The sequence below is a fragment of the Haemorhous mexicanus genome, chromosome Z, assembly GCF_027477595.1.
Source record: "Haemorhous mexicanus isolate bHaeMex1 chromosome Z, bHaeMex1.pri, whole genome shotgun sequence".
Taxonomy (NCBI): Eukaryota; Metazoa; Chordata; class Aves; order Passeriformes; family Fringillidae; genus Haemorhous; species Haemorhous mexicanus.
The window spans coordinates 37883644-37910290 of record NC_082381.1 but is presented as its reverse complement, the minus strand read 5'-3'; the positions used below and the strand labels follow the sequence as shown (position 1 = coordinate 37910290).

Below are 26647 nucleotides of genomic sequence, written 5' to 3'. Positions count from 1 at the left end.
AAATTTTCATAAAGTCTGTGATGACATAGTGTGTCCAAAGGAGATATTTTATAGTAAGCATTTTTGTTTGTTCCTTCTGAATTACATTCCTGTGGTCATTATCTTCCTCAGTTGACCTAAGGTCTAATACATTCATCAAGGATGAACAATGGAAAAATACAGTGGAAGTAGAGAATTTAGTCTTTTTTTCTGAACTCATTGGAGATCTTCCAGAACAGTGATCTCTTAGAAGCAAGCACCTCCTTCAGCAAACAGGCTGGATAAAGACGTCTCTTTATATAGTAAAACAGTGTAATTATTTATGCCTGCATGCCTCTCAGCTTTGTAACATTTATTTTTTTAGAAAATATTAGTTTTCAATCTGTTGTGTCACTAATGGTTGCATTGGTCTGTAAGACATTCTGTTGGTAACAAAATATGTTTATCTTGTCTTTGAACCACCATTGGAAAATAAAATAATGCATATAAAACACGATGAATAATTTAGAAATTAATCTGATGATATTTTTATATTAATTTTGTGGTGATTTGGTAGGAGAAAGCAAAATCAATCCTGGTAAGGCAGCAAAGCTAAAACATTTCCACAGGTAATAATTAGATGATAGTAACTCTGAAAAAGTAGCATTGATTTAATTAATCTTCAGCTGAACTGCCCAATAAAATTCATTACCCATTGTGGATAGTGAAATTCATGTGATGATTACAAATGAAGAAGAACCAATCTAGGAGAAACTGTGACTGGAAACAGCCTCTTCAGCTCAAAACAGGAGCTACGTTCATGCTTCTGTTCTCATTTCCATTTTAGTTTTCCCATCTGACCAATACTTTCCTAGAGAACTTTAAAAGCAAGTGATTCATCTGGAAGAGCACACTAAATTACAAGTCCCTCTCCCACAGTTTCTACTCATTTTTTATTTGGACTTCATCTACAAGAACATTAATGGAATATTTGCACAGATAAAAACGGAGATTTCAAGACTGAATCAACGCTGCCTGGCCAGTGAGGCCAAATACATGTATCAGGAAGGCTTGCCTCCGGCTCATAAAATCAAAAATAAAATTTATTAAAATGTAAATTCTAAATAACAGCCCAGATAAGAAGACAATGGTACAGGGTAATTCTCTATCTTCCCTGTCTGCATGTTGCTCTTCTCCCTTTTTTGGTGTGATCTCTCACTACTTTTACTTTTTTTAATCAAGAAATTAATAACTGCAGTGCCACAAAAGAAGAGATAGGTTTTTCAAACTTGTGTGTGGGACAGCAAGATGAATCCAGGAAACATTTACTGAATCTGTCAAAAGTTCATTGTAGACATATAGGATATGAGCAAATCAGATCTTAGGACTATTTAAAAGGGAACCCTTGGCAAGACATGCCTTCAAGAGGGAAAGTTGCCTGCGAAGTCAAATAATGCTATCTATCCGGAACAGGATCAAACAACAAGCCAAGGAAACATTTTCTGGGTTACATTTTGGCTGCAGGGCAATGGTAAACTGGAATGTATAAGACAATCCTAAAATTATTGTTTAGTTGGAGCACGGTTCTTTCAAAGACTACTTCATGTTGAAAAAGTACAGACCAATACAGGACAAATGAAAATAGCCAGAAATACCAACCCAATCCCAAACTGCCTTCGCTGACCTATTTTGGAGAAAATTCTAAGGACATATTTAAATGTTCTATAGGCAGAAATACTACTGAGATTTCAAGTTCTTGGTCAGTTAATCTGATAGAATAAATAAAAAGCACACTGTATATGCAGACATTTGTTTACAGTTGTGTTCCCACTTATCTGAAAAGTGATTGGATAGAAGCAGCCCACCACTGGGAGGGAAAGCCACTGGAAAGCAATCTTCTATAAAGGCTTTCAAAAGGAAAAGAATGGAGCTATTTGCTAGTGCATCCATTTTTTTCCCCATTCTCTTTATTTTTCCACTGTAAACCAAATATTGTCACCATGTATATGCCTCCAAATAATTGTATTGACATTCAATAATAGAATTACAGGATGCATGTGTGCATTATGACATTCTAGAACATTGATGCTATTAACTTCTAAAGTATTGCCATTGTTGGAAATAATTCTACTTTTCATGAGAAACAACAACAGAAAAAAAAAAAAAGGATAATTAGATAATAGCAGATCTTTATGCCTTTTTATCTTAACAGTCAAAAGACTCCTTATAAATAATTGGGCCAACTCTGCTTTTAAATAATGTCAGTGAATTCAGCATTTGATTACCTACCTTGAAAGAGAAGATCCTGTGATATCTATGCTGTTCTGTATTCCAGGATCAATCCTTTTAAAAATACAGTCAAACATATACCTGGAGTGACAATCTAGCCTAACTGTTAAAGAATACTCAATTTTGAGAATACTCAAGATTACTAAAAGTGAGATCAGGAAAACTTAGCTACCTGTAGACATCGGACATAGAATTGGGTTCAAAATCTGAAAGAGTATGTATTTCAGGAGCTGTGTAAATCTGTATCAAATGCTGCTGGGACGAATTTGATCCATCAGGAAAATCTTCTTTTCTGTATGACTGCAAGCCATAATCTGAAGTGGAAGAAAACAGGAAGCAAACTATTCAGTGGATACTTCCCTGAAACAAGTGCAGTAGTAGACAGTAACACAGCTAGTCTAAATAAATTAATTTTCCCTATTCTAAATACACATCTTAGTCTAGAAATAGTGGGGTTTGTGTGGTCTTGCCCCCCTAAACTATTGCAAATATAGCATCTGGAAAACCAAATATTTCGTCAGGACTGAATGACAGCAGGCAAACTGAACTACGTGACCCATTGCAATCAGAATTATTTAATGATTTTATCAAATTATTCTCAGATAATAGTCTCACCTCAGTGCAAGAGTTAGCATGTAAATACATGTTTCTGTTCTACTTTGTCCCTTGATCCTTATCTCTGGTGGCAGGTTGTTCAAGTAATTACTAGTTAGACAGACTAACAACTGAAAATCAGATGGTGGGCGTTACTTGAACACCACTAGCATCAGAACAAAGGCAGCATAGATGTGAAACATCTTTCCATCTATACTTCTAGCCTAATATAGAAGGAATTCTTAGCATATGACTCAGAATCAGGAAGAATGAGAGAAAAACAACTGACTTCTGTTTTCTTTCTTACGTAAACAGCGCTCTACTGACTGTATGTGAAGGCTGGATGCAGACATCTGGTTTTATCTGGAGTGACCTCTAATTAAGATGTTCCTAGGGATTGAATCTTTATGTGGAGGTCATTTTTAAAATAGGTCCCACATTTGTTATTTATGAGGTTTGTTTGACATTATTGCATCCAGATAAACCATGAAGATTTGAAAACCCTACAGTTTGACACAGAACAGAATCAAAACAGAAGTTGCTGAATGATTTCACAGATATCCTATTCAATTGAGAGAAACTGTGCTAAGGTGATGCAGTGGATGTAATCCAACTATGTCTAATTTTCATATTTTTCTCCAGAACAGGCTCCAAGCAGAGTAGGCAGTACTGAGGACAGAAGGATACTGAAGGAGTTGGAGAAGCAAGCCTGGCCCCATGTAGGAGCTTTAGTTATAGGATATACCACTGAAAAACAAATCTGCTGCTGCTGCTGCTTTCAGGATGGCTGTGGGTTAGAGAGTATGATGACTGCTTTGGGCAAAAAGTAGAAGAGATGGTCATTGCCTTAATTCCCTTTGGCAGCTGCAAACTAAACTAGACTCTCCAGTGGTTTTCCTGTTCCCACAGGCTGTCTTCCTGTACTAGGAGTAACCTGACCTGCAGCTCCATCTCTAGGAGAATACAATTCAATGCCATAAACAAGACTTAAAAGCTCTGAGTTGAATCTGCTTTTCTCCATTAAACTACCTTGCGCCTACCAATCAGTCAGCATTACTACATCTCTTTACACCACTGTCCATGCCTCGGGGTTCTCTCTCTATCAAAAGAGAGAAGGAGGCAGAGCTTCTGCTCAGATGTTGACAGGCTGAATCATTTGTGGGATCTGAAGTGTGCATCTATGACACATGCTAAATTACTTGACTTGCTAATGTAACATGAAACTTGCTTCAGCACAAGGCGCTGCTAGTGAAGTCTGGTACAGTCAGCAATTCCACGCGAAATATCAATATGAAAGCACTTGGGAAGAGTGTTGCATGTGAAATCTATAATTAGACGGTTAGCTGGACAGTTCTGAAATTTTTTTCTAGCTTTCTCCTTACCTGCAATTTTACAAACCCACCGGTCATCTATCACACAGTTATTAGACTTCAACCGACCATGATACATTTTGTGGTGGTGGAGATAGGCCATTCCTTGAGCAATATCGGTAGCAAAAGAAAACCTGAAAGTCAAAAAACAGCTAGCTAGTATTTCCAATTTCACTCAAAAAAGGCTCCAAAGCCTACTGAAGTTTACAGAAACTGTAGTTTTCAACTTGTGTCCCCATGGCCATTTTTCCAAAACATTTAAGGTGACTGCTTGAAAACCCATATCTTGCTGAGCTCACAGGGCAAGAGAGTAAAGTTTCTTCTAGAAATTGTCAGCAGTTTTTTATCCTTGGAAGTGCTTTCACATGTTTACAAGTGAAACAATTTTATTATCTTCCTTGCTTTATTTGGGAGGTTTCCTTCCTGAAAACCATTTTTCTTTGCTGAAGGCAAGCATACAGTAGAAGCAGAAAGGACATGTCAAGAAGATCGATCTCAAAAAACAATGTCACTGCCTTTGTGAAAGTTTCATTGACAATGTGAACTCATTTCCTGTATTGGTAAGAACAATAAACCACTTGCAGGTATGCTAATCATTTCACCAATATGTCTTCACAAACAGAGATGTAGTGGGTTTTAGTTAAATAGGGATACCTAAGATATTTGGGAACAAAATAAAGTTATATAAAACAGTTTTGCAGTATAGCTAGAGAAAGCTGACAAGTCATTGGCTTAGCATTGCAAGGACTAAACATGTAATTTCTCAAAACACCCAAAAGACAAGTTGGACTGGATATTCAAATTTCCCTCCTTCCTTCCTTCCTTCCTTCCTTCCTTCCTTCCTTCCTTCCTTCCTTCCTTCCTTCCTTCCTTCCTTCCTTCCTTCCTTCCTTCCTTCCTTCCTTCCTTCCTTCCTTCCTTCCTTCCTTCCTTCCTTCCTTCCTTCCTTCCTTCCTTCCTTCCTTCCTTCCTTCCTTCCTTCCTTCCTTCCTTCCTTCCTTCCTTCCTTCCTTCCGCCACTTCCTTCCGCCACTTCCTTCCGCCACTTCCTTCCGCCACTTCCTTCCTTCCGCCACTTCCTTCCGCCACTTCCTTCCTTCCGCCACTTCCTTCCTTCCGCCACTTCCTTCCTTCCGCCACTTCCTTCCTTCCTTCCTTCCTTCCTTCCTTCCTTCCTTCCTTCCTTCCTTCCTTCCTTCCTTCCTTCCTTCCTTCCTTCCTTCCTTCCTTCCTTCCTTCCTTCCTTCCTTCCTTCCTTCCTTCCTTCCTTCCTTCCTTCCGCCACTTCCTTCCTTCCGCCACTTCCTTCCTTCCGCCACTTCCTTCCTTCCGCCACTTCCTTCCTTCCGCCACTTCCTTCCGCCACTTCCTTCCGCCACTTCCTTCTTTCCTCCACTTCCTTCCTTCCTCCCTCCTTCCCTCCCTCCCCCTATACCATATAGTACAGGCTTGTCTAGACAAGAACTTTATCTAAAATTAATATCTCGTCCCAAAGAGCATATAGCACGGTCTATGTCATTTAGCTATTCAAAAGTTGGATTTTTTTACCTGAAACCCCAGTTCAAAGGAATATCTTCATTGAGGAGCACATCACTCAGGCTGCCTTTGGGGCAGTACTCTGTAACAATGGCAACATTTGGAACTTCTATACAACCTCCAATGAATTTGCAGAGATTGGGATGGTCAAGTTCCCTGTGAAAATCAACAAAAATCACAGCATAACAGTAATTTTCACAGATGTCCATCCTGGTTTTGTAGTGCAACTGGAAAACCAAGTGTCTTGTCTCACATATAGAGAAAAAGTAAAACAAACATAAGGAAATTTTAATCTTTGCTCTCTTTCAAGCAAAGTTTGAAATAAAGAGGAATATGAATTTACAGTCACATCTGGAAAGATTTTAAGCCCTAAAAAATCAGTGTAAAAATGGAACAACATACAGTTCTTAGATTTCACTTCTTACCTCACTTGCTTTACTTCTTTACGTATGGTTTTAGACAGTGTGAATGCCTTCTTCATTATTTTCTTTATGGCCACTGTTCTACCATCACTGAAAAAGAATGAAATGCTGTTTACAGTTTTAGGGCAACTTCAAAAGCCAGCAATACTACAAAAATGGATTGCATATATTTTATATCGGAGAATAGCTCCACATCTCTAGAGATGAGGTGGAGAATTTAAGCATGTCCACATGTGGTTGTAACTCTGAATCTAAGATAAGAGACAGGACCCTGTTTCTTTTGATAAAGGAAACATTAGCTATTATATTCATCTTGATCTGTGGACACCATTTGGAATGTGAGTGTTAAAGTCAGTTGGGGCAATTTGATGATGGAGCATCAAAGGAAATGTCAGAGCTAGAGAAATACATACAGCCACCTCCCATCTATCCATCACTTCTGGCTGCTGTTCTGCAGATGCTTCACTGACATTTAGCAAAGTTTTGTTCTCATGGGGTTGAGCATTCTCAGCAAAGAAGCAGCTGAGTTTGATCAAGAACAAAGAAATTTTCCTTTTTAGAGTAAAGGAATTCAGTGGAGATACCTGATGCAGGAATTTTAGTGATGAACACCATATAAATACAGAGTATGGGGTGTTTAGTGTAGCAGTTGAAGGTGCTTTACCAATGAGTCTGAATGCCCCATTATACCCTTGATAAATGCTTTTAACATTGAGTCACCTGAGGAAGGGGATGATGATGATGATGAAAATGTCACCATTCAGAAAGAAGGAAAAAAGGTCAATGCTGAACACAGTATTTCATCAATGAAGTGGCTATGATTTTCCACAATCTATGCTGAAGGCACTTTCTCCCCCAGCCAATGATCCCAAGTTAGCTTCTTTATCCTGCAAAGCAAGATCCTTCTCTGCACATTCAGATGATAAGTACCGCTTCCAGCTTTGCACATGTTCAATGCTTTCTGGATGGCAGGATATATCTATAACATTTATCCTTATAGTTACATGATATGCAGCTTTGCAATTTGATTCAGAGGTGAAATGCTCTGAATCTTGAGTCGTGTCAGTTGGTTAAAGGACAAGATTTCTGATGTGCTGATTTTCTGTGTGTAGAGGATGCCCTTCTTTAGAGGAAAGAACCTAGCTTACTCTGCCTGCATTTTAGAAAAAAGGGATTTATAAAAGTCTTGGTTTCAGATACATTTGAACAGCAAGGGCCATTGATTAACAGATGCAGGACATCTTATGTACCAGCAACCTTTTAACAAGACCCTAAGAGAAATGGAGAAATGACAACCAAACCAGAAGCCTGGTGTGTTAAAATACTCCACAGCCAATATGCAGTACAGAAGTCAGATGATGATCTTAACTTACCCAATTTGGCCTGACAAGATAAATTCATGCTTTTTTGCTGCCTATCAATTGAAAGGGGCAAGAACCAGAAATTAAGGTGAAACTAACATAGTAGATACTGCAGTAAATGAGTAATAATATTGACTTACTATCTCCCAGTCTGGGTGAAGTATTTCCTCCTGGACATGTTGGCCGCTGCTGTGCAGGAGCTCAGAGTAGTAGCACAACTGACATTGGAGTCACTGAGTGCTGGGGGAGCACTCATCATGCTTCCTGTTGCTGTCCGTATAATGCAATCTAAATGGGACGTGGGACAAGAAAAAGCACACAAAGGTTCCTATTTATGCACAGGTGGAGACTCCAGACACAAAGAAATACAGAGAATTTTCAAAATCTTTGCATCTCATCTGCTTTTGTTAATACATAAGAGAGAAAGCCATTGCTTGGAATCCGACTGCTACATAAAAAGTAAAAATGTTTCAAAGAGGATTCATTGCCAGAGATACTTCTCACTAATCCTCAGGATTTGATGCAACTTTCATTTCTCTGCTCTTGAGATGGTTAGCCCTTGCTCCTACATAGAAGCTGAGGACAGAACCCAAGGAAGGAGAGTAAACCCTGTGCCACATTTTAACAAGTCTATTTGGAGCTCCTAGAAGACTGTAAAGTACAGGAATGTGGGAAGTGATTCTGACACCAGAGAGAAGTCAGAGAAGAGCAACAATACAGTAAGTGGAAAAAAAATCGCAGTGATTTTCAATGTACATTTTTTAATGTCTGTTGACCAGCTCACAGTAAAAAAATGGACTTCAAAACAAATTTAATGAGCTACATGTCATGCCATAATCTCCAATCAAAATCCAGATTTAGCCAATTAGCCTCAGAATTGCTGAGACCTCTCAACTCTCCCTGGTAGAAATATCTTGCTTAGGAAGTTCAACATCTCACCTTGAATCAGGACTGCCATGTTCCCACACCATAGTATTATCCATATGCAGTTCAAAATTGCATTGACATTTGAAGCTTTCTACAGCATTCCATCCAGAAATGCTTTACAGATCCCTGAGATAGTTTTAAGAATAAGACTTCATATATATCTATATGTCTATATGCAATGCAATACACAAAAAAAAGAAAGTTATCTTAAAAAAATAAGCTTATTTTTTTATACTGAGTGCTACATACCCTGGGTACAGCACTGCTGATGTGTTTTCATTTAGATATCTTTGCATTTCAGGCTACTGAAATGGGTAGCTCTGAACAACTCTATCCAGAGAAGACATACTGTCTGTGACCTTATAATGTTATCAGTCCTCATTAAGTTGTTAATCATCACTCTTAGAGCAATACTATGAAATAGCATTGCTGCTTTGCAGGCTTTTTTCCAAGAAACTTATATCTTTCATCTTGGAGTTTTCAAAGTAATTTTAATCTGTTATTTTTTGTTCATGCTTCTAATTTCTCTCAGTCTCTTTCTATTGCTTTCCCTCACATGTGAAGCTTATGCCATTTTCTAATTTACTTTCAGCTGAAAATTTTGCTTATATTACTTTTTGCTGTATTGAAAAACATTTTCTCCATTTCTGTTTTCAAATATCTGGATTGAAATTCATTTTGGTTCCTGTAATCAAATTAATTTCTAAGCCAAAATCTCTTATTTACAACAACAAGGATATCTTATCAAAAGTATACAGAAATTAATGTTCAGGTCTAAGGCTGAAAGTACCTCTACTACATATTATCACAAGAACATCTTGACACTAGCAACCCAACAGAACACAGACAAAGCAGACATCTGCTGAGCAATTTCTCCCAGAGACAGATAATGAGAGTGTGTACAATCAGCACAGCAGACTTCTATAGATTTACCCTTTCTGAGCATCTAGGTATTGTTTTCCTTCTGAATACTAAGCAAAGGAAGAGCAAAGTGAATAATCTACATGTATCTTAAGTACAGCATAATAAAACATATAATAACACCCAAATTTATTCTTAACCTGTTTAATTAGAACAAATTAAATCATATTTTATACCAGAAAAAAGAATTAAAAAAAGTCCTCGAAACCTCTGGCCAAAATTAATTACTTTTTGTAGCAAGTTTGCCACTGACAGCATACACTGAGAAAAATTAAGATATTACTATAATCCTCAATGTCTTTGTGCAATTCCAGGACAACTTAGTGAGATCAATTACACAGAAAGGTATATTCACTGAAGCAACTGTAATTTGTTTCATCCAACTCCAGAGCTTATCTGTTTATTATGGGGTAGGCTTGTCTTTTTTGATTAACAAATCAACACATATAAAAAGAAAGAAACTATTTAAAATAACTTTGTCATCTAAATGTTTGATAAACAAAAATACGAATGAGCAGCTCACAGAGATTACAGGGATGAAATATTGAACATGTCATTCAAAAACAGCTTCACTTTTTGCAAGACACTTAAAATATGAAAAATATAATTGAGGTTATTTCTCAAAATTAATAAGAAAACTGATCACAGTATCAAAATTACAAGTGTCTAACCTTGTTTGATGCAGGTGAAGTCTATAATCCAGCTTTCATCCCAAAGCATCTTTTGTTTCTGATATTGAAACCACTACAAGAGTAAAAAAAATTTAATTCCTAATGTAGCCCCCCTCTCTTTGAAGAAATTGACTCAGAGATTATTTTTATAAAATATGAAAATTTGAAAGTATACAAACTAAATCTGAAGTGTAAACATTCAGCATATCTCTTAAAGCAACATTAGAACCAAAAGTATTAATAACAGGCTTGGAAGAAAACAGCATCTAATAAACATACTAAAAACCGTACAGGCTATATTCCAGAACTAATTACATGTAATATTTTGCACTGTCTAAAAACTCTCCATTATTGTCAACATTTATGCATTTACATTTCAGCCTGGACATCAGAAAAGGGATTTACATCATCTCATCTGATGGAAGTGCTCTATGTTATGTAGGTACATGACAAGAACGCACTTTATCCCAATCCTGAGATAAAGACCAATGTATTTTATATCTTGGAATAGAATTACCCAAGACCTACTAATTAGGCCATACTATGTCAAATACTCTATCATAAAGAATATAAGGTAGGGATTCTGTGGCTACTTTGTAAAGAAGGCATTGAGCTAATAGCTGATTTTTGGGAGACCTGACATACAAAGCTAACATTTACTAAGTGTAAATACATGCTTTCAAATGAGCAACAGAATAAATTATGCAACTGCAGTCAATGCCAAAATGTCAAATCAAAGCAGCATTTTATCATCATTATACCATTTTCTATAGTTCAAAATTTAATATTAGGACTGATGCAGTCATTGAAACAGGTAATAAAAGCCCAGATAATGAACAAGGAAAGGATTGTGGAGATTGTGTTGATATACTGGTTGAAATTGTGACAAATATAGAGCTCACTGAATCAAAATTAAGTCATCCCATTTATTTCAAAAGGCTTCTGAGGAAAGAAACCTACATTTTATCTTTCAAAGGTGTGAATGTATTAAGATATATTGGCAAGAAGTCAATACTAGTCTTGCTTCCTTTGACACTGATATCAAAGGAATCCTTTCTGCTTCTTGCAGCATTAAAGAAGGCATTAGTTTCCCAGATGGCTCCATTTACATGATATCAATTCCTGAATTGGACAAAATAATCTTTCCTATCTTAACTTAAAAACCCCATTATGCTGCTTCTTCTATTGAAGAATTTAGCAGGAATATGGAAACAGAAATGAAAGAAGGAAAAAACCCAACGATTCCAAACATACAGAAAAAACAGCAGAAATAATAGATTTTGCTACAAGAACTTTAAATAAACATATGCAAGGCCAAGAATCTCCGTTGCTCTTTCTAAAAAGCCAGTCATATAAAACTGTTTGAACTTCTCATCTGTCCAGTTGCATATTTCTATCAGATTATGTGGTTTTACTGGACACTTGCTATAAACTCATTGTCACAACTTCCTTGTGGATTATGAATGCTCAAATAGCTTTCAACAGTGTTTCTGTTCCTAATTCACAAAGTCACACAGTGACAAGCAAATGAACATGATCCAAGCTGATGGCCGACAAATTTATGGCCCTCAATTTGTGGGCCATCAGCTTTCTCCTACTCATTCCCTATCTGTGCAGCTGCCTACCTCAGATGCTCACTGCAACTGCAGTATAAGATGGACAGAGAAGGAATCCATGAGGAAACAGGAGCCTAAAGTTTTACAGGATATATAGGCCAAGGGCTAAATAAATTAGCCATTATGAACATAGTCAATACAATGACTCTATAGCTGCCATATTCACCTGATAAACCTCTGTTATGAAACCTGAAAATGCATTTTTTTCAAGATGCAGACACATAAGGAATGTAGATACTCTTTCCCAGAAGCCCTTAAGTAATAAACATCTTAAGTAATAAGCCATAATATCATTCTCTCTTTATACAGACATTTTCATTCAAAGACTCCCAAAACTACTTCTCCAGTATTGATACATTCCTCTCTCCTCATTCCCTTTTTGTTTTTCCTTCATGAGTCTGCTATAATAATTGATAACTATTATGTAAAATTAATCACTTTGAAAGGAACCAAGCTGGTTGTTACACTAAGAAAACAAACCTATTAAAAAAAATCAAGCAACCAAAACGGAAAAAAAAAAAATTATCCTCTCCCCATTCCTTTGAGAATATCCTAACTTGAATATTTTGCTTTTAAAGTTCTATTTGGACTCTGAGATTTGATGGCTTCTTGTGGAGCTAGTCCCTTAATGAATTACCTAATTTGTTTTTGATATCTTTTATAATTCTGGCTTCTATAAGGTTTTGAAACTATTAATTTCATAACAGAGTTCTATTGTGAGTGAAAAGTACTCTTACTTTTTTGGCATCTCTCACTCCTCATGCCATGGAAATTTTTTTTCCTTTACCATAATCTACCCATCCCCCTGTTACATTCCACCTCAGTCTTCTCTCTTACAGGATGAAAATTCCTAGTAAAATGTGACTTCACTAATATGGAAGCTTTAAAAGTTGTTTCCCTTTTTCTTCTTTTTTCCATAGCACAGAGATGCTGGAGGCAGAAGAAAATCTCTCCCTCTTCTTAGAGAGAGCTCCACTCTGTCTAATAAATTCATTGAAGATAAAGGAAATAAAAGAGTAGAGAACAGGTACTTACCATGACTGTCAAAATGAAGCCAGTGCAGACTAAACATATTGGTAAGGCAATTGCTATCCTAACATCAACAGAAAGAGGGCATTCCCCACAGTCTGCTGGACAGATAGAGCAGCCTTCTTCTTCCTCACAAAAGCCATCTCCACAGACTGATTAGAAAACAAAACATTTTAAAGGCAGTTTCATCCATCCACAAGACTGCATTCAGATTTAAACATGTGGTTCTTGACCTGGGAAACCTCAGAGTCCCAGAAAGAATAAATTTTGAAGAATTCAGAGATACCATCCCAGCAACTTAAAGAGCAATCTGAATTTCTGAAAATATAGGTTCTCTTTCATCAAGTTAAATGTTAATTACATGTGAGCCTTTGACCTTTTTTTGTGTATAAATCACTTCATCACTACTGTGTTTCTCATTATCCACGCTTTTTTTTTTTTTCTGAAACTCAAAGTTCTTCAAGGCAGACATTATTTTTTGCATTCTTTGTATTTAATCCAACACTTGTGATTCCAAGAAGCCAGGGACCCTTCCTCAGCAGCAGCAAAAGACGCTGGGGACTGCAGAAAAAAATCTTGCAACCCACACTTCAATTATTTCTTTTACTTACTCCAAGGTCTTATATAAATTATCAGCAATATTAGATGTAATTTAAAACAAAAGTCTTAAATAACAAAAGTCCTTCTCCCATGTCTTGAATGGACTTTCAATTTTACCTCTGTGATTAAACTAATATCATGCTGTACTTCAGACTTGAGAGGTGAGCTGAAGGTATTATTCTGCCATTATGTAATTTTTCTTAAATTAAACAAAAAACCTAAAAAAAAAATCCACTGCTCAGTAATAATTCTGTTTCAGCCTCACTAATTCCAGTATAATACCAAGATAATAACAGAAGTCACTTTCTGTCTCAGGGGTAGAGCTACATTTTTAAAAATTTCTTCTCTGATATAGTGTAAGTTTCCTGGAAAATTCAGCTGCAGTTGTTTTGCAATGAGTAGAAAATTCTATAGATAAATACTTCTATTCACACTGGAGTTGGTTTGTGTTTTTTCTTTTTTTATGTAACATTGTGAAATATAGTCTCACACTTCCAGAAGAGTAGCTAACAAGAGTGTTGTGATGACACTTTTGTTTTAGCCAATATTTTTTTTCAGGTTGTGTGTTTAATTTATTAAGCAAGTCCACTTTTAAAATTTGGCATCACTAAGAGAACTGCTACAGTCATTTCTGCTTCCCTCCATACAGGTATACTAAAGAGAATGGAAGACAGATGCCCTTGGGAGCAATTTTTAATGTGAACAAGGGAACCAATATGGATTTCTACCTTTCCAATATGTTTAAGACTAGTCTGCTCCCCTTCAGGGGAAAAGTGTCTGGATTCTCAGAACACTAGCTGGAGGAACATTCTCACATTCCCATGAACCGCAGACAAGCCTTGTAGTACCTGAAGCCATTGGTCATGGTATTTGACTACTTATTTGACAAGATTGGCTTTCTACTGTTCTAGATTAATACAACTGTTAGAAGCTCAAACACTTTTTCAGACTTCAGTGTCAAGTGAAGAAGAATTTCAGGAAGACATTTATGTATTTTCAAAGAAAGGCTGGGGTAGGAATTGCTTTTGCTCTTGGTAACTATGCATGAATGATAATAGCATTGAGATTTGCAGTCAATAAGAAGTTAGGTCACATTTAAATTTTATATCATACCTGCTGCAGGAAGGACTGTGGTTTTTGCTTCCAGAGCAGCTTGGATTCTCCCAACTCTGATGTGTGCGATGAGAGAAGTCACACCCACGTGAACTAAAACAACCTGTGAAACAAGTGAACAAACCAGCAAGCATCAAAATTTCACTTGCATACACTTGCTTTTATAACAAGAACTGACTGACTGTGGTATTCTTCAAAAGAATTTGTGCATTTCTTTCAAAATCAGGAGAGACAGCTCTTGTGAGAAAGATTGGTTTGATTCCCTCCCTGGTGTGTCTTCTTCTCACCAGGTAGGACTATCAGCCCAGTGCATTCTGCCATGTATGCCTTCCTACTCTTTCTTTCAGGTAGAAGCTCCCTTATGGTCATTTGAACCTGCATCACAGTCCAGTCAGTAGTGAGATGTATTCTTAATGTGGACCTCACATGGACAGATTATGCTATTCATTTTCCTGCCATCCCCACTCCTTCCACTAACTACCTAAGGTGTAAAGGTACCTTACTTGACTTCCAAGTGAGCTGGGAATTGATAGTCAGCTCAGCTATATGCACAGCATAGACAATAACACATGCGTATAAATGAAATGGGGAGCATGTTCATGAACTGCATTAAATTACTAGCAAGTAAACTCCAAAAAGAGCAAAGGAGGTAAAATCCTACATGCAATACATATACTTTACCTTGGCAGTCCAGTTCCTTTGGCTCATTTTGCCAGCAGCAGACAACGTGTGAGTAAATATCTGACCATCATCTGGGATCCATGGACCACATATTCCTCCTTTAGCCTTTAGTAGACATATTTGTTAAGTCAGTATACCATAACACAATGAAAGTCCTAATTCCTCCTCTCTTTCTTTCTCAAAATTACTTCTGTTCTCTAACAGCAAATAAAGTTCTATTTTATAACCAAAACTATCAAAATGCCAAAACACAAGCAACACTGTTCTGTGACAAAATAACAGAGAAGCAGTTGTTCCTATATTCAGTTAAGATCTCACATATATTGTTATTTCTTAAAATATGAGCCTCAGTAGTGTACTCATAGAATGAGTGTTGTTATGAAGCTGGTTCATTTTTTTGGATTTCCTGTGCTAGAACCAGAATTGCATTCCACTTTTAATATTTTTCTCAAGAGGTTTTACTGAAGTGTCACTTTTGATACAGAAGCTTTTTTTCTTTTTTCTTTAATGAGAAAGGGAGGCACTGCTTCAGGGTCTATTTGCAGAGCATTTCTCAATAAAGCTATTAAGATGTAAACCTTCTGCAACTGCAAACATGGAGGATTAATTTTGGCTGCCCAAAGAGCTTGTAGTTTTTTGTTTACTTGAAAGGATTAACCCTGTCTCCTAATTCCAGATAATTCTTCAGACATTTCTTTTGAAGGACTGAAAGTAATAGAGCAGGTCAAAAGAAATTGAGCACATTAACTAAAATAAAATGTTTTAGAACATATGACACTGAAAAAATAAAGCAATGAAAACCCAAACTCCTCTCAAACAATGGAAAAAACTTACTTGAAGTGTATGTTCAATCTTATGCAGTGATAGTCAACTCTGTAAAAGTCAAACAGCTCAGAGTTCCTTTAAGCAGAAACTCTAACATTTAGAGTACTATGAAGAAACCAGATGATGCATGTTGGTCAACATGCTTTTGCCATTTCCACACCATAATTTCAAGCAGAACTAATTGTGAAAATAGAAATAATAGAGAGGTTACCAAAGCAGTAGGATGTTGAAGTTTTTAACTGTGGTTCTAGACAAAAATGTTGATGTGATGGCTCCAGCGGGGATTCCTCTTTTAAACCAAAGTCCTGGTGCCAGCTAAGGCTTTCGGAAAATCATTAATAAAACAAGTCCTCAAGAACAGACTGCCAAGAAACAAACTAGAGCTGTTGTGGAGTCATTAGACCTTCACATAGAAGGATGTATGAAACAGCTGCAAGATGTGTAGGCTAGGCTTCCTATTATACCACCTTTGATCGTGAAGAATGTGTCACATTTCCAGAAGGGAGATTAACCAGAAAAACTGGGCAGCTGCATGGAAGTTCTTATGCAGGGTAAAGCTTACCTCACAGATTAAAAAAAAAAAAAAAAAAAAAAAAAAAAAGAAAAAAAAAAAAAAAAAGAAAAAGGTGTTCCTAACTGTATTTTTAGATCAGAACTTTAAGTAGTTATTCAAAGAGGGACAGGCCAAGAAGCCAGGCCAAGAATGGATCTTATCTTCACTGCATGAACAAAGTCTGTTATTTGTATTTAGAGTCTTTTTTTTTTTTCTCTGATGCAATGAAGAAAAATCATTCCATCACAGGACACAAGTTCAGTTCTACAAGTCACAGCCAGTAATACTCCCCACCTCCTCCCCGCCCCACCCCCCCACCAATTCAAATAATCCAAGCAAATTATTCACACTCACTCTATAAAACAGAGAGACTGGAATACATCCAACTGAAAATTTGCCCTGCTTGTTTTAGAATGCAGTGATATGTCTTTCTCTCTTGGTTGCATAGTAGTCCAAGTCAGGTGAACTCAGACTGATGAAATTGGTCCCACTAATGGGAGATTCTGAATACTGCCTTGCAGCCTCAGCATCCAGTGCAAAAAAATTCTAAAACTGACAGACATTGCCACAGCGGTTTTAATGAACCATAATTTGTGAATATATAGTGAACTATATAAATTTGGTCTAATTGTAATCACAGAAATACTTCACGAACTTGAACCTGCCTATTACAATGACATCTCAGCCAGTAGCAAGAACAGAGCACATGGTGCTGCACCATCGCACTAACCATAAAGGCCAAAGGACAGGAATGAATGTTGGCATGGTAGACACAGCAGTTGTCCCCATTTGCATCTTTCCATCTGGCAGGACAGTCATGCTCCTCACAGAATTCCTTTGCAGCAGTAGCATTGCTAACCAAGCATAAGAGAGAGAAAAACTTTTACATCCATTTCGCATTCACAAAAATTGCAACAAACACATGAGAACTTGCTCTTTATCCTGCACAGATAAATTAGCAGCAAAAACATATGCAATGAAATAAACACTGTTGAACCATTTCTTTCTTTTTGTCTTCTAGTTGAAATGCTCCTGGAGCATTAGAGATTGTTGTCAACTGGACCTTTGCCAGCTGCCATGTACTAGGGAATTCTAGCAGATACTGTGCTGCAATCAGGGACCAACCTTCACTACTCTTTCCAACCTGACTTCATGACCAGGTGAATTAGGTGGGATTACTTTGCACTTCTTCATCTGGCACAGACAGAGACACTATTATTCTGCTTCCACTCTAAGATATATGTGTCCCTGGCTACTTCCAGTCTCAAAGTTTTCAATCAGAAACCTTCATCTATGTATGAAATTCATACAGACCATTTTGCTCCAGTCTTCACAATCTAAATTGCCAAGGAAAATAAGTATAATGGACTTACACATCAGATACAGTTTCCCAAACCACAAATTTAGAGTAGACTTTCTGAACAGACTGTGCTGCAAAACAACTTTTGAAAACTTATTCCTGAAAGGTGAATGAATTCACCTAGAAATGTGTGATGCAACAGTTTCCTCAGTTACACTCTCAGTGGTTATCACCCTAATAAATTTGGCTGTAAGATAAAATTGTTTTCCACAAATATGATTTACTCAGATACAGCCAGAATCAATTGCAGTTCAGCTGAAATGTTATGAACTTGTGTTGGATCTTTATAAAACAATATCAGAACACAGAATTTGTATTTTGGCTTGTTTTTAATGAAAGAATTAGCCAATAATGAATAGGTCTAAAACAGTAGGCTTTGTTTATTATGAGAAGACTGTGTTTATTATGACAAATAAACAAAATGACAGAGGATTAGGTTAACATAGATTGTACTTATAGCCAGATTTATGAGGACATAGACATATTTGAAATATGACAGAAGCAAATATGTCAACCTCCAAAACACCTAAACAGATAAAATATTAAAATTTATTAGCCTTTGAATTCATACCGGAAGTTAAGAAAAATACTTAATTAATTTGGTGTCTAATTCTATCACGTACTTTTCTTTAGGGCTCTTTTTCAAAATTTATCTAGTATTCTTTATTTTTTATTCAATAACTTCATCATGGCTTTATCCAATTACAGTGATGCCCATACACTGACTTGCCAACCTCAGGTATATTTGGGTCAGCCGCTGTAAATTTTGGTGTCAGCCAGACAACCTAGATAAAATGAGATGTAAATTTGATCCCATTGAAAAGTGAAGCATAGATTTATCTCTCTTTTTATAGAATATTTGCCATCTGTCTCTATGTTCAAGATGTGCATAAGTACACAAAAAGCATTCTTTTCCAAGTTCCTTACTGATTTGAGGGAGTGGGTCTCCCAGGGAAGACAAGAAAAATCAGATTCATGCCAAGCAGTCAAAAAACCTGCTCCATGGTTAAGTTCTCAGAACTATTAGCAGCCATACGTTTCAGAAAATGTGATAGACAAATTTTAAGTAGTTTTTAAACATAGTACATAGAAGACCAAAATTTTTAAAAATCAACTTTTTGTGGTTAAAAATAGATTATAATCATCTTTCAATATTAAATAAAATAACTCTGGATGACAGTTCTTATAAAGTGAACTTTGCAATGTCAACACTCAGGCAGAGAAAAATGTTCTGTAAACATCTCTTACACAACAGCACAGGAAGTGGGGTCCCACCCACTGTCTCAGGTGTTCCTATATAGGAATGGAGAATTGCTACTTACAGACAAAAGCATGAAATCAGAGTGTATTGCCCCTGGGTTTATAAATCCAGATCTGTATATCTGGAGCTGTATCCCTACATACTCTCTAGCTGCTGATGTCCACAGTTATTAACGCAGTGTGTGAGCTGACATATAAGCTTTTGGAGTGATTTTATTCCCACAGAAATCAAGCACGGTTGACCACTGAATTAAATGGATTCAGGACTGGACTAGGTCTTTTTCATATCCATGTTGTGCACTTGAATCATACTTATGACTGAAATAAGATACAGAGAGCCTGTGACTCATGATTAAACTTCAGCTATAAATTCAGTTTGTAGAGAAGGCAAGAAGTGATGTCCACAGTTGCACTGTGACAGTAGTGATGTGCCTTGTCTCCTACCTAGCAGGCAAACATACCATGATGGCTAGTCTGAGAGCAAAGGGAAAAATAGCAGGGCAAACAGAGCTATGAGAGACCTCAAAAGATGGAAGGAATTAATGAAGAACTTCAGAGTGTCAGTTCCAATTATATCACTGAATATGTACACACAAAATCCTCAGGTACTCACAATCATTACAGCATTTTTATAAGAAGTAATACCTGTGGGAAAGGATTCCATTTTGCACAGCATATTGATAAAAACTGTCTGAAGCAAAGACGGCATAAGTCACGTTGAAGGACTCCCCACTCACAGCCTTTTCTGGAGGCCTTTCCACCCATGTCATCTCCAGTCCTAGAAAAAGTGCAATCACAGGTCAGATTATTTGCTGTACTTTTTTACTTAACAGATACATACAAATGTATAACTTTCTCTGTAGTGATTTTCCTCTATTCATTGGTTCACAGAGTGGTTTGGATTGGAAGGCACCTGAAGGATCACCTAGTGCCTCCTCCCCTGCCGTGGGCTGAGACACCTTCCAGTAAACTAGGTTGCTCAAAGCCCCATCAAACCTGGCCTTGAACATTTTTAGAGATGGGGCATCCTCAGCTTCTCTGTGCAGCCTGTTCCAGTGCTTCACAACCCTCTGAGTAACCTTCTCAGTATTCTCAAATTATTTTTTATGAGCCAAAAAGAGTAATTTATTTTAGAGGCTGGACTGGTAAATACAAATGCACATTAATTGAAGAGTTCTGACACTCAGACCAAGCAGCTGGAGAGATGCAAAAAAAAAAAAAAAATCTGTTCACCTTGTGTAAACTAACTTTGCTTCCAGTATATAGCGTTGCTGTTTGTTGTGGTATATTTGCTTTCCTCTTTTGATCAGACAATATTGCTCTTAATTCTCAGCTGCTTTCACTGAGACACACCTTATTATGGAATAGAACAGACAACTCCACCACACAAGAAATTCAGTCAAAGCCCTTAAATTCATGAAACATAAATACTAATAATTACATAATAAAGAATGCATTATCATGTGATGGAACCATATGGCATCTAGAACAGAGGACAGTGGAAGGAGTGCTATCAGACATCTGTTCTTTTCCAGTTTTGCAATTTTAACTGGGAAAGATCATTTACCCCCATCATGTCTCTTGTCCTCTGGGCCTGAGAAATGAAGGAAGATAAAAGTTGGGAGAAGTCTTAAATCCATAAACTTAACACCATCAATATCTTCCCAGTGCACTCACCAATTTTTTTGTCTACTGTTAGATGGTTTTAATTTGCACCATATCAAATTACTTACATAATGAAAATGTGTTACTCAGTTTGTCAGGAAGTCTTAAATTCCTTCTGCAGAGGACTGGTAAACCTGCCTTACAAGACATCTCATTTTTTTATTCTTCTTGTTCGGTTATGACCTCTTTTGTTACTCATACTTGTTTTAACAAGTACGTTCTTTGCTTGCACTGTACTGAAAGCACTATTTCCCCCCTAATTTACTATCAGATTTAACTAGGCAATTTGTAAAATAACCTCGATTTCCCTTGATAATCTCCCTTGAAAAGTAAAAACTCATTTTAATTGCTAACATTATGGGAAAAACTATAAGACAAAGATTTAAAAAAAATGCTAGTGTGATTTCTGCTAAAAGGTAAGCAAGTTGAGCTTCAAAGAATATATGAGAATGAAGACAAAAGGTCAGCACAAATTTCAGTTAAATTATTTTCAACTTCCTTATAAAGGTCTCACAAAGGTAAACCAAACTCTTCTCTCAATGACAGTTACTCCCACATATAAAAGCTTTGAAAATCTTTTGTTAATTTTACAGCAATGAGGCTAGAGTATATGTGTTTTGCTTTGCTTCTAGCAATGCCCAGAAAATGACAAAGAAAACCTACAAAGTAAGGGAGGATAGAGCTTGAAGCATTCTAAAACTGATTGTAATGGGTATACATTAATTAAACAACCTACTCACATTAGTTTTCCTAGTACTTAGTAAAAATAGCTTTAAACAAGGTATCTGTAGTGATAAATAGCTGTTTCAGTGTTAAAGAATAGTAAATTCATACAGGGACAAAAGTCTTCATTGAAATTATCTAGAAAGTCTCTGAACTTCATTGTTCCAAGAGATTTAATTGAAGAATGTTTTACTGTAACATTGAGCTAAGAGTGTGACACAGCAGTATATTTCCTGGAGTGTTTTATTAGAACCACCTTCTGAGGTGCTCTTGTGTTTTTTCTAAAAACCCTATTGAATGCTTGTCTCTGGTCCTACCTTTTACAACACAAACAAAGTGTTACTTTACATCAGTTATTTATTTGTTACAGAGTCACAAAATCACAGAAGAGTTCAATTTGGAAGCTACCCACAGAAATCATTCGGTCCAAGCCTGTGTTGCTCAAGGCAGGGTCATCTCAAGGATGTTTTTCTAGCATTTGTCTAGTCAGGTTTTAAAAATCTCCAAGAATGGAGAAGCCCCAACCTTTCTGAGAAACCTGCTCTACTGCTTCATAACCCCTAGAATACAAGAAACTTTTCTTATACCTAAATTGAGTTTTACACATATCAGTTGCTCCTTAAATAGTTTTTAATCTCAATAAATTACCAACATAAAAAATTATTCTTTTTTTTTTTTTTGATGTTGTTGCTATCTTACCATGTAAATTAATTTTGGAAACTGACAGAAGTAAGTGATTAAAGGTCTCAGGGTTTTTTTTAGGTACTCATGGAAGAGTTTTGTGCAAGGTGGAAAAGCATGATGTAGAATCAGTGATTTTGCTTACTGGCTTACTGATTAAGCACCGTACACTTTTGAAATGACACTACAAAGTTTCAGCAAGTAGATTTGCTACAATGCTGCACTGTCTCCCTGCTTTGTTTGGATTAAGTTCCATTTGGTTTTCTATTGAGAAAGAAAATGTTTTCAGTTTCTGTGTGGGAAAATGGATACAGCTGTTGTTATTACTTTCCTGTTGGAACAAAGATATACTGGACAAATAATTACTCTGAAGTATCTTTAGTTGTTTTCTTTCACTTATTTCTCTAGGAAGAGAGGTTGTCACTGATTTAGATGCATTTCACCACAGACAACATCCATCATGAGTAAGCTATTATTATGAATACATCAATGTTGGGGTTTCAGCCATTCCCCAAGTAAGATACCAAGTCTTCTTTATGACTCATTCACCTCCGCAGTCCAGCATATTATACTCATCTGGCTTTTCCAGGGGCCAACAATCATAGTCTTTGTTATCTAAATCATGCCACCCCTCCACTAATACCACCTGTCAGGAAAAAGAAAAAAAAAGAGTCAAAAAAACACAGGATGAGAAGAAGGAAAGGATGGATGGATTCCATCTCCTAAATTTATAATCCTTCTACAGAAATCAAATAAAATGCAGAAACATAGGCTGGCATATTTTAACCTCTCTAACCTCTGGAGGGAAAAAGGAAAAAAAAAAAAAAAGATAATTCCATACAAACATGTTATTTTGATTTGTCCAGAAACTGGCATGAAACAGTTAGGGGAATTAACTAACCTTTCTCTCTCAAAATGGTTCTTTAAAAAGAGCAGATGGTACTAGGACCATATGCAGAGAGACAATTTATTTAAAGAAGGATTTTTTGTTTGCTTTTAGAATGCACTCCCCCCCAAACTGCTCAGTTTCTTTTAATCTTTCCTATCTAAAATCTTTGAGGGAGTAATTTTTTGTTATACTTTTAATAACACAATACAAATTTTAGCCATATAAATGTTTATATATACAATGACACATAAAATAAGAACTGCATAAGCCTATTATAGGTAGAATACAGCATCATAATAGCACACAGATTTAACTGTAACAGTAATAAAATATACATTATATATGTATATATAATACATTATAATGGATTATATTAGTCATATATTAAAAAATACACTTTAGGGTGTATACTAACAGATCAGAACACTCTGGGCTTATTCTATTTCTAGTAAAAGATAATAGTTTCTACTCATACAATCTGCTATTCTTTTTCTACATATTATTAAAGCATAATCATCTACTGTATTGTGCAACTGCTTATCACAACACAATGTGAATAGAATAAGACAGAATGGTACAACTTATTTTTCCAATATATCTTCCATTACTCTTGGTTTCTACATTACTAAAATAAAATTCAAGAACTAGTATAAACAGCTGTTTCACTGTAATAAGCCATATACAGTTCTTTCTGAACACACAGATCAGAGGAATAAGTTCTGGTAAGCAGATCTAGATAGACCTACCAAAAAACTGAGGAGGCTTCGGAGCTCTACAGCTGGTGATTTGACAGCTCCCATGCTCCCTAATGTGCACCCAGCTCACCAAGTGTCAGGGCTGCTTCTGATGTTGCTGTTGCTTCTGAATTAGATACTCTTGCCTAAGAAGGGGGTTGCTAGGCAAGCTGATCCTGGCAACTCCAGCTGCTGCAGCTGTTCTGCCCCTTCCTTGCCTCTTCATCCACTTCACAGTGCAGGGTGGAAATACCCCTCTGCACCTCTGCTGAAACCCTTCGAAAAATCCCCACTTGTTTTCGGGGCAGCCCCACCCTCCTGAAATTTATGTCCCTTACTGCTTAAAACTAGAAAATCAATTGGGGGGGTTTTCTTGCAGAGCTTTGTCAAATGTGATCAGCATCCGACCCTCAGGTAGATGAATTCATGCTGTGGACATAAACAAAGAGACATAGCTGAGCCCAAGCAGAAGCATATAAATACCAAGGCAAGCAAAGGCTACCAGCATAAGATGAACAGTAAGGCTGACCAGCTGACCAGCTGACCAGCTTCCTGAGCTTCCTTCCAACCTGAATTGCATGAATTCAATTTCTGTGAATTTCTGTGAATTCAATTTCTCGGTCCCTGAAGGTGTAGAACAACTTGTATCCAAGTGTCTTGCTACATACACAGGCAAAACAGACTTCTGTGTAGCTACACTGGTACAATAAAGACATAGACGTGTCCACGAATATCATTGTTCACCAATTCAAATCTTCAGTTATGGTTCTCTATGTTGCCTCTTGAATTCTCTCAGCCCAATCTGATACTAAGAATCTTCGTCAAACTGCTTGAATTTCACTATTTCTTGCATCAAAATGGCAGGAAAAAACTGCAATGTGTGCTCAGAGAATCTTGAAAGAGCTGCAGATGAATTAAAAAATCTGTTTGGCTTCACTCATTAAAGAGCTATTGATATAAACTATGTTTTAGGTTGAAATTTTATGTTTGTTGTGAGATGCTAAACCTCATGTGTGTTTTGTCTTCCTGTGCTATGATAGGTTTCACTATGTGGAAATCTTTAAGAGTTTTTTTTGGTTTGTTTTTTGTACATTTATCTACTTAAAACAGCCCACCTATATTAACATCTTGGAGAGGTTTTATTGGCCCTGTGTTTTAGGATGGCTGCTTGATAAGGAATTTGCTGGCAGGGGAGCTAAGGATTATAACTTGTTAGATACTACAGAAGCCAAAAGATTGCCAGACTGATCCTGTTTTCTTTAATTGGACTGATAAATATTCAGATGACATTGATATCATGATTCTCAAGGACTGTAAATATCATACATTACATTTACAGCTACTTGTCTATCATCTTATTCAGAATTCCTGGAGAATGGCCACACATACTTGGGAATCTTGGATTAAAGGTGGACAGACAGGAATGACTGGCAATTGTCTGATTTAACAATCTATCCCAGCTACTTTATCTGATTTAACAAAGTATCCCAGCTACCTGAGATGCACACTACCATCTCTGCATTGAAGCAGAGAAGCACAGGAAATTTTAAAAATAAAACCAGTGCATTACAAATACATAAACCTTTGTAAAAAGGATTGATAGCTCAGTGAGCAATATATTCTTCAGCTCTATCCAAAACTCTCTGGATATAAAAGAAATTAGAAATAAATTTTAATAAAGTGCGGTAATCATCTTAATAATAATTGCTTTACATTTGCCCCTTTTACTGTTTGTAAGTTATATGTAGTTGCACAATTTGCACTAATATCCTAACACTCCATCATACCACAGATGAGTTTTTTACCACAGCCAGACCCATTCTAGCATGGATTAGTGAATTCTGTGTACTGCTGCTTGACTGCTTAGTGCAGTCAAGTTCACTGAGTTCTTTGGCTTCTTCTCTTCAAAGGATCTCTTAATCTGAAAAAAAAAAACCTTTAAAACCCATGTAATTTCTACTGATTGAAATTAAATTATCAAATCACTTTATGTTTACAGATGTATTTCTATTATGTTGACTGTACTCAGGCAGTCCCTTAAGCTACATTATTTCCATTTCAGTAATTAACACAATAATAACTTCTACTATGAAAGAAACAGAGGCAAAATGAAGATATTTCAAAAATTTATGACGAAGAAAACTTTAGATATTGTTAAAAACATGCATTCTTGTTAATGTTTCAATAATCATATAACTTATATATAAATTTTTAATATTTGTAGCAAATAATGACAATGGATACAATATTGCTGAATAAAAGTTGCCATCTGTGCTCTTTCAAGTATTTTAGGATAGCAATTTCCAGCAGTAAGTCAAAACAAAAATTAGTGTGATTAAAGCTTCAGATATCCTTGAAAATATTTATTTATTCTGACATTCAAATTTTCCAGATGTTCTTTTCTTGGAAGCAAGACAAGGATTCTGAGCTACAAAAACAAAACAAAAAAGCCCAAACAAACAAACAAAAAGCCCAAAAAAGCCAAAACAAAAAAACCTCCAAACCTCCTCCCCCCAAAAAAGCCTCCTAAAACTGCAAACAAACAAACCAAAAAAGCAAACCAAAACCTCCAAACCCAAAAAACAAACAACCAAAAAAACCCCAAACAAAAACTCAAAAGCCACTATCAGGGCTTATTTGACATTTAAGAATTATGGCATTCCAAAGACACCATTTGATGAGGGCTGTGATTTGTGAAATCGGTAGCTAAAGCCTTGGTTCTCAGCATACAAAAATTCACTTCTGCAGAGTATGCTCATCCTAGGCATGGGCTGGCATCCCGCTCAATGCTACACCGCTCCAGGTTCCTAGCATCTAAGGGATGTAAGATTATCCATGCTATTCTCGTCTTACAGTGAAAGCTCCAAAA

The 26647-nt window shown here is 36.5% G+C and overlaps 1 protein-coding gene across 1 annotated transcript in view; it reads right to left on the bottom strand.

Moving 5' to 3' along the window:
• LOC132322483 (atrial natriuretic peptide receptor 2-like) overlaps positions 1-23844 on the bottom strand; it is a 35936-nt gene extending 12092 nt beyond the window's left edge. The window contains exons 1-13 of the mRNA XM_059836971.1: positions 23791-23844; positions 22705-22801; positions 19728-19864; positions 17197-17325; positions 15089-15193; positions 14408-14510; positions 12701-12846; positions 10050-10122; positions 7671-7818; positions 6173-6259; positions 5760-5903; positions 4224-4345; positions 2420-2561 (exon numbers count right to left, since the gene is read on the bottom strand). Coding sequence (XP_059692954.1) covers positions 2420-2561; positions 4224-4345; positions 5760-5903; positions 6173-6259; positions 7671-7818; positions 10050-10122; positions 12701-12846; positions 14408-14510; positions 15089-15193; positions 17197-17325; positions 19728-19864; positions 22705-22801; positions 23791-23844 — 1487 coding nt within the window. The remainder of the gene's footprint in view (positions 1-2419; positions 2562-4223; positions 4346-5759; positions 5904-6172; positions 6260-7670; positions 7819-10049; positions 10123-12700; positions 12847-14407; positions 14511-15088; positions 15194-17196; positions 17326-19727; positions 19865-22704; positions 22802-23790) is intronic.
• Positions 23845-26647: the final 2803 nt, after the last annotated feature.